The sequence below is a fragment of the Populus trichocarpa genome, chromosome 5 (assembly GCF_000002775.5).
Source record: "Populus trichocarpa isolate Nisqually-1 chromosome 5, P.trichocarpa_v4.1, whole genome shotgun sequence".
NCBI lineage: Eukaryota > Viridiplantae > Streptophyta > Magnoliopsida > Malpighiales > Salicaceae > Populus > Populus trichocarpa.
The window spans coordinates 6,107,283-6,120,337 of NC_037289.2; the positions used below are offsets into that span (position 1 = coordinate 6,107,283).

General features: G+C 30.4%; 1 protein-coding gene across 3 annotated transcripts; it reads right to left on the reverse strand.

Moving 5' to 3' along the window:
* Positions 1-7,390: 7,390 nt before the first annotated feature.
* Positions 7,391-11,510, reverse strand: LOC7486353 (uncharacterized). Of its 3 annotated transcripts, none has more exons than XM_006382875.3 (9): positions 10,780-11,510; positions 10,336-10,538; positions 9,660-9,762; positions 9,494-9,559; positions 8,515-8,688; positions 8,288-8,384; positions 7,990-8,122; positions 7,765-7,881; positions 7,391-7,654 (listed from the first exon to the last, which is right to left on the reverse strand). In XM_006382875.3, the coding sequence occupies exons 1-7, from the start codon at positions 11,139-11,141 to the stop codon at positions 8,000-8,002; spliced, it is 1,128 nt and encodes a 375-aa protein (XP_006382937.1). In that variant the 5' UTR covers positions 11,142-11,510; the 3' UTR covers positions 7,391-7,654; positions 7,765-7,881; positions 7,990-7,999. The 3 variants fall into 3 exon arrangements, with proteins under 3 accessions (XP_006382937.1, XP_024456140.1, XP_002307146.1); XM_024600372.2 differs by having other exon boundaries at positions 7,983-8,122; XM_002307110.4 differs by having other exon boundaries at positions 7,986-8,122; positions 10,780-11,508.
* Positions 11,511-13,055: the final 1,545 nt, after the last annotated feature.

The following is a 13,055-nucleotide window of genomic DNA, read 5'->3' on the forward strand; positions in this document are numbered from 1 at the left end:
AACACACAATGCTTAAAAAAAGTGTATGGCAACTTTTCATATCCACGCTTTTGCTATATATTATATGAGGGGGCTTGTCCTTTTATGCCACCTGTGCGTCGGGTGGGGGGAGACCTAACCTAACTGATACGCAGAAATACACAATCATACTTTTGATATTTATGGCAAGACTTTAGAGAAGACTTGTCTTTCACATAACATGATTTTGATATTGATTTGATGACTTTAATCATTGCATCATGAAAAAAAAACTACCTTACGTAATTTTGCTTACATCTCTTTTCACGAACAGCTCCCCCCGTAAATTAAACATAGTTTTGTACTGTTAGGCAGTGATTAAAGTGGACGTGAACAATAATTATCCAGAACTTGACCATACATGATTGATTTGATCGCCTCAACTAGTCTTTTTACGCTACAGGCTTCCTGAAGGTTCATTTCTAACGGAATTAAATGTTATTTAATTATATATGTATATGTATGTATGCATATGTATATGTATATGTATGTATGTATGTATTTAAGTGTGACTTGTTTTTTTAATCAAATGTCTTCGGACTTTATGGCTATAATATGTGTCAATAATCAATGCTGTGTCCCGTGAATAACCCATTACTAATTAAACAGCCATTCAAGAAGAATAAACGGATAAACTTCCCCGTTGAAACATGATTACTCTTCCTCTTCTTTTTTTTTATCCTTTTCATTTTTTTTTAGGGTTGTTGTGTTTTGATGATAAAAATATATATATTTTTATATTCTCTTTACATTTTTTTGTTTTTTTAAAAAAAATTATAAATATTGGACCCTACAATAAAAAAAACAATTGTTTATTTATTGTACACTAGATATTGACTTGCACTACACTTTGAGTCGGATTAAATTTTTATTAAACACAAAAAAAATATTCAGATGTTGCTAAATTCTTTTCTAATGAAAAAAATATAAATCATGTAAGGGTTGATCTAATATATCAGAATGAATATGTGAATCCAAAAGCAATCTATACAATTTATTAAAATATAAATTGACTAATAAAAATTAAAAATCATATTTTTTTTTTTAATTTTAAAATAGCGACATTAGAAAAAAAAAGCATAAAAACTTAATTGAAGAAAATAAAGATCCGTAGACTCGAATACAAAAACTAAAAGTATAAACACTTAATTGTAAAAATAGAGAGGTATAAACACTCAAATAGATATACAAAAATAGATATTACTTCATTAGAGTTAAATTTTATATAAGTATAGCACTTAATTTTTTTAATCACCTACTTTAAAGACCCTTCATCTGTGGAATGTGAATTCGAAGGAACCAAATTGCCGAGTAACCTTCCCATCTGGCGTGTGTTATCACTGGTGAAAGGACCTTTTCCTCCGCTAAGAACATGTCACTTGGTAACTTATTTCAAGAAGAATCCGCTATATATAATACCTTACAGCATGTTTATATATATATATATATATATATATATATATATATATATATATATATATATATATATATCAACATGTTTTTTTTATATATATATAACCAGAGAAGTGGGACCTGGATATAATGTTTATTTAGTGCACACATTTTGAACTCTGAAACTATGTTTTTATTAGTCTATGACGTCTCAGCTTTGATTTGAACGTGTAGAGTTTTTACATTTAATATAAACTGCTATGATAAAATTATTATTTTACTATTGAGTGGTAAAAAATGGGAGACTTGGTTATAAGGGTAATTTAGCATTTTTTAATGGTTAGTTGGTTATTAAAAAAATGTTCGAGATATCTAAATCATTTCTATATTTTTTATATAGTAAAATTATATTTTTACCATCAAAATCAACAAATTTTAGAATTGTTGATTAAGTGTTTTTATTATCTTTCCATAAATTTTAGAAACAGTAAAAATATTTAATTATCCTTAAGGTAAAAGAAAAGGAAATTAGATATTTACCAATGTTTTTTTTTTGTTCTTCCCTTCTCATGTTATAGTTAAAATACATCTTCGCCCTTAAAAAAAATAATTAAGGCATGCATTTAATGGTTTTTTTACCCTTTTACACATGTTTATTTGTAATTTTCAGGGTTACAAATGGTATTTTGGTGTTTTTATAATTTTTTATTATGAAAAGTTGTTGACACGTGCATGCTATGCTTCAGCATGTGAGTAAAGTCTGCGTTCTTTGGATGGCGTATGTGACGCCGTCTGTTAATCAAACTTGGCTTTTCATCGTGTCCTTAGTAGCGCCACCACTCTCTCTTCCTCGTAAGTGCAGCGTGACAGCAGATGATGGGCGGTTTGTCGCTAATGGTTTATTTTTTTCTTCTTTCTATTCTCTCTTTTCTAGAGAAAGTACATGTGTGTTCTTTTTTCTTTTTCAATTTATGTCTTTTTTATTGTTTATTTTCATCCTTGGCAATTTTATTAAAGTTTTTTATGTTTTCAATTTAGTTATTAAATTATAATTTTTCATATATTATTTTTTCCAATTCACTCCTTATTATTTTGATTTATAATTTTTTTCCCCTGGCTCTTTCGTTAAAGTTATATTGGTTTTTAATTTCATAATTTAATTAAAGTTGATATTGTTTTATTTTTTTCAATTTAGCCCTCTTTCTTTTTATTATTTTTTTGTAAAAGTTTTTTTTTCAATTTAACCCTCCAATTTAATTTTTTTCGATGCCCTCTGATTTATTTTTTTATTTTATTTTTTTGCGTGATTGATTTTTTTTTAGTGTCATCCTTTGACGTCTAATCTATTCAAGACTGGGCTTCGTGGCTTTCCTATTTGTCGCGCTTCCAATCCAATGACATGAGTCATGAGTTTTAAGATTTAACATTGTTAGATATCCTTTTTTTTTTCTTATTTTGATTTTACTATTATACATTGTTTTTTTATAAAAAATAGTTTTGGACTATATTCAATTTTTTTTTCTATCGGTTTATCACAATCTCATAATTTAGACCACGAGTTTTGCAGGCCTTTTTTTATAGAGGTTTTTTAAAAATTTGTTTTGCATTTTATGTTCGAAGAACTTTTTTTAAAAAAATTATACATATAAGCTCCATTCTATAAAAAAAAATTAATATTTAAAATTAATATTTCTAATTCGTCCGACCTTATATAATATTTTTTTTATTCATCCAGTTTCATATGTGTTTCTATAATCCATTATCTTTTATTGATTTCAATGGACAAATCAAGTAGAAACAAACAGATAAATATCTCATTTTTTTCATATCAAATATCGCAATCTACATCTTTCTTTTTTAGTTATTGTTAACGATTTTTTTTGTTTGTTTACATAGATAATTATCGATTTATGTAATTAAATATCTGGATAAGATTTTCAAGTTACAATTTGAATTTCTTTACGTAAAAAAAACATAACAAAATAGCTTATAAACTCCTTTTTTTTAAAAAAAAATTATAACCCGCGGCGGAGAGGGTGGAGGTTTAGGGACCATCCGACGCAACAATTGGACCATTGTTTTGTCATTTATTGAAAAAGAATTCGCTTCAAATTATTTTTTTATGTTTTTGAATTTTTTTTATATGTTAATGTTAAAGATAAATTTTTAAAAATAAAAAATATATATTATTTGAATGAATTTCCAAACTAAAAATATTTTGAAAAATAATTTATACCACTATTTCAAACACCCTATTAGAGCCCATTTAATATTGTGTTAGTTATTTTTTTTAAGTACCTTTCTACTTAGAAATGTATCAACATAACATCTTAAATTTTTTAAAATTTATTTTTAATAGAAGTAAATCAAAATAATTTTAAAAATTTTAAAAATATTTTGAAAAAAAAAAAGCGGTAAAAGCTTTCCACGACTACAAAAACAAACGTGCCACAAATGTTGTTAAAAACTTCTGACATCTGGTAATTTGGTTGTTAGAATGATTTATACCACGGAATATACAGAACCATGGCCACCCCTGGTTCCTCAAATTGAAAACATGCCACGCGGTAATGCATGTGATGGTAGGGTCCACTTACAGACAAATGAGGGGCTTCCTTTCACATTTCGCGTGGGTCCAAGTTGGCCTGCAGCCAGCCGAAAACGATTGATTTTTGTTCTGGGGTCGTAAAGACAGCTGGCGACTGTGATTGCTTTGGTGGAAAATGAACTGTGAACCACAGAATTTCCAGCCACAGAAAAAGTAAAGAGGAGAGAGCAAAAATTCACCAGGCAAGTGTCGGTCGCGATGTAATTTATTTTTTATTTCAATTCTTTCGATTTCTTTTATTTAAAGAGAATGGGTATGATCAGATGATTTTTAAAAATATCACTACAATTATTTATTTTAAGAGGATTTTGTTCTCAAATATATAAAAAAATAATGGTCAATGCTTGAATAATAAGTAAAAACCCATCTTTACTACCATTCCTATATAAAAAATATAATATTATTTAAGAATCATGACAAAATTTAATAATAATTTAAATATAATGTTAAGCATTTTAATCAAAATAAAAAAAATATTGAAAAACAAAAACATATAAAGGACACAAAAGCTTGGGCCAAAGAAATGGGGTCTCTCATGTTTGACCAAGGAAAGAATGCTCAGCGCACGTGGGCCACCAAGGCTATGCCGCGTGCCTTGCATTTTTTACACAACAATAAACAACATGTTATTTGCTTGTTTAAATTTTGCCCACCGAAAGCGGGGCTGAAAAATCAAGTAGGATATTTTGGACTAAAATACCATTTATTTATTATATATTCATTTAAAAAATATAATAAACACACTTAGAATCTTGATAAATTAAATTTTCAATTCAAAACTCTCATGGATCAATTAAAAACATAAAATTAAACAAAAACAAAAATTCTTTTCAATCATGATACATAATATTTGACTAGCCGATCGCATTTTCTCTCATTCATTATTTCCCCGTGATTTTCTCTTAAACTCAGAAGCTAAAATGTGAATAAAATAAAATTTTATATCAAAACTTGAAATTTTAAAACTATAATGATCAAAATAAAAATGAAAAAAACTTTACAAGTCAAAGTTGGTAAAAAAAGCTTAATTGATAGTTAAAAAAAAACTTGCATTGTTGCCTCACAGTCAAATTTGATCACCGGATTTTTAATTTATTGGAAGCAACAAAATTATTATTATTATTATTATTTTGTAAAATCAAGTAGCAATTTAAGAGCACAATGTTTTTTGACACCATAACAACACGATAAAAAATAAATTAAAATAATTTATTAAATTTAATTCTAAATCAATACAATATAAAATAATAAAATTGAAAAATAAACTTCTACAACCAAAGAATCTTCAAAGGACAAAACAAAAATAAAGAACATTATTATTATGATTTTGTTTATTCAATTACAACTTTTAATATTTTACTGCATGCTTATTATGCATGCATGTTATAAATTTGTTTTAATTAAATTGCAAGTTTAAGTATTTTATTTTGATTTATGAACATGCATGCAATCTAATTGAGTTATCATACTTTTAATTAGTGCCCTAAATTTTAGTTTAACAAATTACACCCATGCATGCCTTGGAAGAGAAGAATAATCTATCTTTTTTTATACGAGATAAAATCTACAGGCCTTGGAAAAGCAAAGAAGAATTTTAATCCGACGTGGAACAAAGTTTTATGATAAAATTTTGATTTTTTTACTAACCTCATTAAGAGTTTTTTAGTTATCTATAAATGATTTTAAATATTTAAATATTAATAGTATTTACGTTAGAGAATATTTTTTAAATTAAAAAATAAGTTTTTTCTTTTTCAAGCACAACATTTTCTTTTCCAGCTTTGTTTCAAGGTCTCTTGTAATAACGTCTAGATGACTTAACTTATCTGGATTTTAAAATATTTAGAATATGAAAGTAATTATTTTTCAAAGTTTTTTTTTTAAAGTATATTAAAATAATATATTTTTTTAAAAAATTATTTTTAATATTAATATAAAAAAAATTTAAAATTTGATCAACCAACATTTCAAAATTCCACCAACAGTTTGCAGCATCTCTCCTAAAATCCAGCCATCATTAAAATCATTAGAAAGACAAACCCATACTGTTACATCAAAAAGTTCCCTCCTTCACTGCTTCACACACAAGCTTTTTTTCTGCTAAACTATTCTTTCCGAGACCCGCCATCCCCGCAGTCGAGACGACTGGAATAACTTGTTGATTTAATAAGCAATCCCATAACTTTAGACACATCTTCCTCCATTTCTATGACAATTTCCGAGCTGTCAAAGAAGGAATCTGTCTCCTGGTCAGGATCCCAGCTAACTTCATGAGTTCGCCCACAGCCAACTTACTGAAAGTTTCTTGATTTCGCTGAGGGCTCTATTAATTTTTTCATATCAAATGCAACAGGATTGTGTAGTGAAAAGAAATCCCATTCCTCTCCCTTCTGCTGGTCTTTGCGAAGCGCCTCATAAGCAAAATCGTCTAAAACTTCTTCGGCATTATAACCTACGGTAGCTTCATTCACTTTCCTTTTCTCAGCATCTCAGAGAAAGCTTCTATTAATGTCATTGACTCGTTTACATTTTGCACCTGTCCTTTCACTGGCTCGCCTTTCACTTTCCTTTCCCCAGCATCTTGGAGAACAGCTCTCGACTCGTTTACATTTTGCAGCTGTCCTTTCATCCCCACGCAACTCTGATCCCTTCAGCAGCGAAGGAGCCCACCCTTCCAATGTCCCCTCCTAGGCAAACTTAAGAAACGCAGCTGCCATTGTTCTTACTTCGGTAAAAAAACAAAACTTGTTTATCGCGAAAATAAGGGGGAAATGCTCTGCAATCTTTGGAATGGTGGTGAAATGAAAATTAGGTGTGATCAGCAACAAAGTAACATCAACAGGAGAGCAGAGCAGAGCAGAGTCGGTTACCTATAGGAGATTGCGTGATGACAGATTTATTAAAGGGTGACTCTTAAGAGTAGTTCCGAAGGCACTTTCAGAACATATCCCGTAAATAAAAAACACCGACGTCGATTTCTTGGATGTCCATTACTTTCAAAGGAGCAAATGTTCTAGCAACCTCTTGAAGACCTCACAGCAAATGCAAAGTTGCCCTAGTCAACCTTGTAATTAGAGAACTTGTTACATGAATATTTGTGTTTTTTAGCAAGTTTTTCCCAGGACTCCACCAATGGGAATGATTGATTGCGCACATAAACATAATCTACAGAATCAGTGAACGAATCTGAGATTCATTTAGATATAGAAAAACGGCATTTCAAGTCAAACTGCACCATGTAAAGTAGATCAGGCCTTTAAATCAAGCTTGCTTGCTCCATTGATAGATCAGGCCTTTAACTTGAAAAAATATGACTAGCAAAAATAAGAATAACAAAAAAAGCTATATTTGCACTAGTCGAATGCAACGCCATGGCTGAAACTCTTAGAAACTCATTTTTGACAGTGTACAAAAGCTACTGTCTGTTGCTTCAAATCACCTCGCTCTAAACAATTAATGATGTTAAGTCTTATATAATACATACTTGCATGTTGACTAGATAGAAATATCACAAATTGAAAACCAAAAATCTAAAAAACAAGCGTAATTCAACAAATTTTTGCCAGAAAGTCGATAGTCCAACTAAATGATCCAGTGGTAAATTTCACTACAGAATGAGTTGGGCTCCATAGCAATCTGCAAGAATGAGAATAAAAACCTTTATTTTTTGCACCTTAAATCATTCAGAAAAAGAAAAGAAAAGAAAATAAAAAACAGTCGAATTATATGACAGCACAAGCACTCACCAAAAAAGAAAGTTGTGGTGCGCAATCCTCGTGAACGTTGTAAAAACTTTATCATTACCAATGTATAAACCACAAAAGAATGAGTTCTACTGCTGTTTTCTTTTTTTGAGAAATATCCTGTAATTAAGGATGCAAAATAAATAAATTTAAGTGCAAAACATAGCTAAAATGACTATTTTTTTTTTTTAAAGAAAAAAGGGAAGGTAGAGTAGCAGTACCACCTGCCTAACAGAAATTAACGGAACTCATCATGTATGTCATAGTCGTCATCTTCGTCACTGAAAATAGCACTGTAAAATACATATGGGTTCTCAATCATCTCTGTCAAGGATAGACGTCCATCTTTATCCGTATCAGCCTGCGATATATTTCATATAATATTCAAAACGGACCTTCTACACTCAAAATATCTTCTAAATCGTCATTTTGCCATCACAAATACAATGGTAACAAGGCTAGCAAGCACAGAGTCATACATCAATTATCAATCAGACATAAAAGCTATATGCAGTCAAGATATTACCTGTGACAAGATGTAATCAGCTTGTTGTTTTGCATAATAACGCTCTGATGGATGAAGTTTCCCAATTATAGGTAGCAATTCTATGTCTGACAAAAATCTATGAAGGGCACACAGCCAGGTCAAGGTATTAATGGAACTTCTAAACCATTTGTGGAAATAAGATTACTAGTCAAAGAATACTAAAGAGCAAGGAAAAAAAAAAAACAGAGAGAACACCAGATGAATACCCATCACCATCTTTGTCTAGCTCATCGAACAACTTCTTAGCAGGGGCCTCCATTAAATTGTCTGACAGATGTGAAGAATTATGACCTTCTTCATCATAATTTCTCACCAAATCGAATAGCCCGTGGAAAAACTCTTGAAAGTTAACCTTGCCATCTTTGTCAGAATCTCTTTCCCTGAGAGAAGGAATAATTAATAAAGAAGGTACAGTGAGACTGAGAGTAACTAAATGTAAAAGCACACTACTGATAAGTGAATTTTTGATTTGCAATACATTTAATTCATTAAAGCAGAAACCTAGAAACCAAGAAGAAAGTACTGCATTCTACAACTTATATAATAATATTTTGATACCTATTTTTATCCACAAGGACAACGAGTTCTAAACCCAAACTCTTCATGCTAGATAGACCATCTAAATGACCTTTTATGAGCTTATGTTATTATCAATTCCAAACCAGATAAAAATATTTCTCCAGATTTTCCTGCTAAAACTTTCCACAATTATGAACGTAAAATGATTGTGACAAATAGTCCCCCATGGAGCCATAGGATCAGAGAAAAGTCCATGAAATGTTTCTAGAACACAGCTCCTTGGATTATACGAAATCATGTAAAACTATTGTTTTTTGTCTGAACTTAGATGGACCACAAAGTTAGGTCTTCATGTTGATTCATTCAATCAATACTCTGATTTAGTCTATCTAGAATAAGCTCACTAAAAAAAGCACTAGCTATTCAAGTTAGGCTAGCATACTGCAATGAGGAAAAATGAAGAAAGTGGAAACTGGAGTCAAACAGTAGTATGTTTCAGCTTTTCTTTCCTTTTGATTGTAATATTCAACCCCCAGGCTTGACCTCACTCCCCTCAATCTCTACCCCAGAAGCCAAAGCCAAATGGCAATTCAAAGAATACGCAGATTAGAAGAAGAAGCAAAGTACAAAACTCTAAGAGAGGCAAATTGATGTAATCTCTGTCACCTTACTTCCTCCTTGCACAACCATTGAAGTAGCTTTGGGTTTTTGCTGTCAGCAGGATGTTGAAAGCTGAAATATAGAAAATCAGGAATAGCACACATCAATCAGAATAAAGTAAACGAGTTATCTTTTTCAAAAATTGAACTTGGTAAACAAAGTAGAAACTCACTCATTGAACTCAGTTATATTCAGAAAGCCATCTCCGTCTGCATCTGATGCATTGAAATGTTCTTCTTTCCACCAACCCATATCATAACCAAAAGAATTCTTGTCTGAAAATCACATAAAACAAGGTCATGATGGCTTATGATTCTGCAATCAGCTACTTACAGTTGCGAGCACACACACAAAAAAAAAAAAACAATAGGATGTTGACACGGATCCTCAAATAAAGAATTCAGGAAAAAAAGGAACTTTGTTGGTAATGGTAAAGTGTACATATAAAAGCGTGATTCAAATGTAATCTTAGGTGTCTGAGAAAATCGTTACAGACACAGTATCAAGAATAACATCTGTTTTTTGAGCAGCTTCTAAAAAAGTCCCCGAATCAACTAACACCACAAGGTTAGCAATTTGCTAGATATTTAACCCATATTGTTGTATACTGATTCACATCACTGACTTAGAGAGTAGAACCACAACCTATGCACAAGGCAACATGTCTCAGAGTTCAGCAAAATGGATAGCTTGTCAACTTTCATTGTCGAGAAGATGCTTTTACACGATACTTTTATTAATACAGAATGGGAATAAACTTCAAATATATAACTCAAAAACATAAGAATGTTCACACAAACATCTATACATATAAAAATGCATTACAAGAGAGGAGCAAGGACATTTACCTGAATTCCGTACCCAACTGGGCGGCTCATACTCCGCAAATGAAACAAACCCATCATGATTTTTATCATGAACATCCATCTCCCTTTTAGTCCTATGCATAACTTCCTTCTCAGATTGTTTCAAATTCCACTCAGTCAATTCATGTTCACTCACATAACCATCATCTGGTTCCACATCAATCTTTGGAAATAACACCAACAACCTATACATGCACTTCAAAAAATTCAATATATACCACATACAACATAAAAATCCACTCTCTATCACATAAAGACCAACGAAAATCCAATCTTCAACACATAAAAGCAAAATGCAAGATATCCTTTCTTTATTACCTACTAATGACAGCATAAGCACCATAAAAATCCAAACTTCATCACAAAAAAACACCTGCAAAAATCCAATCCTCAACACAAAAACACAAATAACCCATCTTTACTTACCTATTAGTGACATTAAATTTCTCTTCATCATTCACATAGTCTTCAGCATCAATAAAATCCTCCCACTCGGGCTGTGACTCGTGACCAGCAGCAGCTGAGTCATGAACAAATTCAGGATGTGAATGTTCAAAGTACTGTTTCTCCCATTCCTTGTCTTCACGTTTGCGTTCAATGTCAGCAACAAGGGGGTCAAAAGGCACGGGTTCATGGTGGTGGTTGTGCTGACGGGGTTCGAAGTCGAATTTAGAGCGGATCTTGATGCGGCGGTTGCGGTGGTTTGATGGTTTATTCGGAGTTTGAGTCACTAGTAAAAGAAAAAGTAGAGCTATAGTTATGTATATAATTATTGAGGTCTTGCTCATTGTAAGTGAGATCTAAATTACAGAGGGTTTCAGAGAGAGAACGGACAGGTTTCTAGAGAGAGAGAGGTGGGGTTTGACGATTTGGAGTCGGACAGTTGAAACTTGAAGGGGAAAAAGAAACACTAGTAGAGTCTATCACGTTGTGCGTACTTCGAAGCTGGGATCAACCGACTCTCTCTCTGTCTCTGTGCTTTGTGGAGAATTATTATTAACCTGATATTAATTATACCTTAACAGCTGTTGGGACAGTAATCATGTTGTTAAGAAAATTCATCTTAGGTAGAAGGCTACAAGAGGATGATGTTCTTGTTCATATTTTTTACTAGTTTTCAGTTTTCATATGGATGATAATGACAAGATCTTTTGGATAAAAGAGTTTTGATGTTTTGTTAATGTATTAAATCGATGATTCTTCTTTTATTTTTGTATTTGTCCATATTTCTTATGGTTTATATATCAAATCCATCCAAAAAAAAACATTGGTTTATAATGTATTTTGAAAATTACTTAATTAAATACTAAGCTTAGAGATGTTGAGTTTTATTTAGAGTGAACATTCTTATTTTATTAGCTTTGATATACATAAATTGATCACGTTTAGTAGAAATCTTTGTAAATCAATTCAAAATTGATGATACACCAAAAAAAAAAGTGGAAATTTTTGGAAAAAAATATATAATTATTTTGTCTGTTTCAAATTGATAAAATTTTCGTCATAAAAAAACCCTATAATTAGTTTTTGACCAGATTTTACTAGTTTCACCTAACTCTTTTATGTATTTGTATAAATTTCGAGTGTAGTTATGGTTGCTTTTCAAAGCATTTTTTAATTAGAAATGTATCAAAATAATATTTTTTTATTTTTTAAAAATTATTTTTAAAATCAGCGCATTAAAATGATCTAAAAACACCAAAAAAAATTAATTTGAAATAAAAAAATAAAAAAATTTTAATTTTTTTTAAAAATACTTTTAAAACACAAAAACAAACAAAACATGAGTTATCAACATTAATTTTTTAACATGAAAAAGAATTTTTACAACTTTTAACGGGATAGATATGATTTTCTCTCTACTTGTCATGCCTTTTACTTTTCTTTTTTTTTTCTTTGTTTTGAAGAAAAGGTTTGCCCCCTCAAGAAGGAAAGAGGGAAGAAAACCTAAAGGTGTGAGTAATTTAGAGGCGATAATTAATGATAATAGCCAAGCTAAAAAGATGAGTTAATTAATGAGAAGTCGTGTTAACATTAACTAAAAGGCCAGGCCTGGTAATTAGAGCATGGGCTACAAAACAAGGCCTTGATGATAGGACCCAACTAGCACATGACGAGCCCATTAATATTCAGTTTAGCTCCCAATCATGAGAAATCCACCCCATACATTGTTAAAATCAAGCATTTTCTTTTACTGTTTTTCTTTTTTATTTGAGAGACCTTAATATTAAAATAAAATAAAATTGTGAGACCCATAATATTAAAAAAAACACCTCATAACTACGTAAAATTATATTCAAAGACAAACAAATAAAAAATAAAAAAAAATATTTGATTTGTTAAAAAATATTATTAATGTTGTAGTGTCGCTAAGCATTAGCTTTAAAAGTACGAAGAATACTAGATTAATATTTACCCACGTGTACACATATAACTACACTAAGCAATTTAATGTATTGATAACGTATCTAAGTCCTCATATCCTAGCATGAATTGCTTGCCTATTTTTACCTCGAAAAAAAAAAAAGTAATTTTGAATTTAAAAACGTTTTTAATAAAATTTAAATTTTTTTTATTTTAAATTAATATTTTTTTTATGTTTTCAAATTATTTTGATGTACTAATGTTAAAAATAATTTTTTAAAAATAAAAAAATATATTATTTTAATACATTTACGAGTAAAAATTACTTTGAAAAATAA

Excerpts from the sequence above, each read along its gene's own strand:
- LOC7486353 (XM_006382875.3), bottom strand. The coding sequence starts at position 11,141 with ATGAGCAAGACCTCAATAATTATATACATAACTATAGCTCTACTTTTT. Across the intron at positions 9,763-10,335 it reads CAGTTGGGTACGGAATTCAG|ACAAGAATTCTTTTGGTTAT; the intron begins GTAAATGTCCTT and ends TGTGATTTTCAG. Across the intron at positions 8,385-8,514 it reads CTAGACAAAGATGGTGATGG|ATTTTTGTCAGACATAGAAT; the intron begins GTATTCATCTGG and ends TGCCCTTCATAG.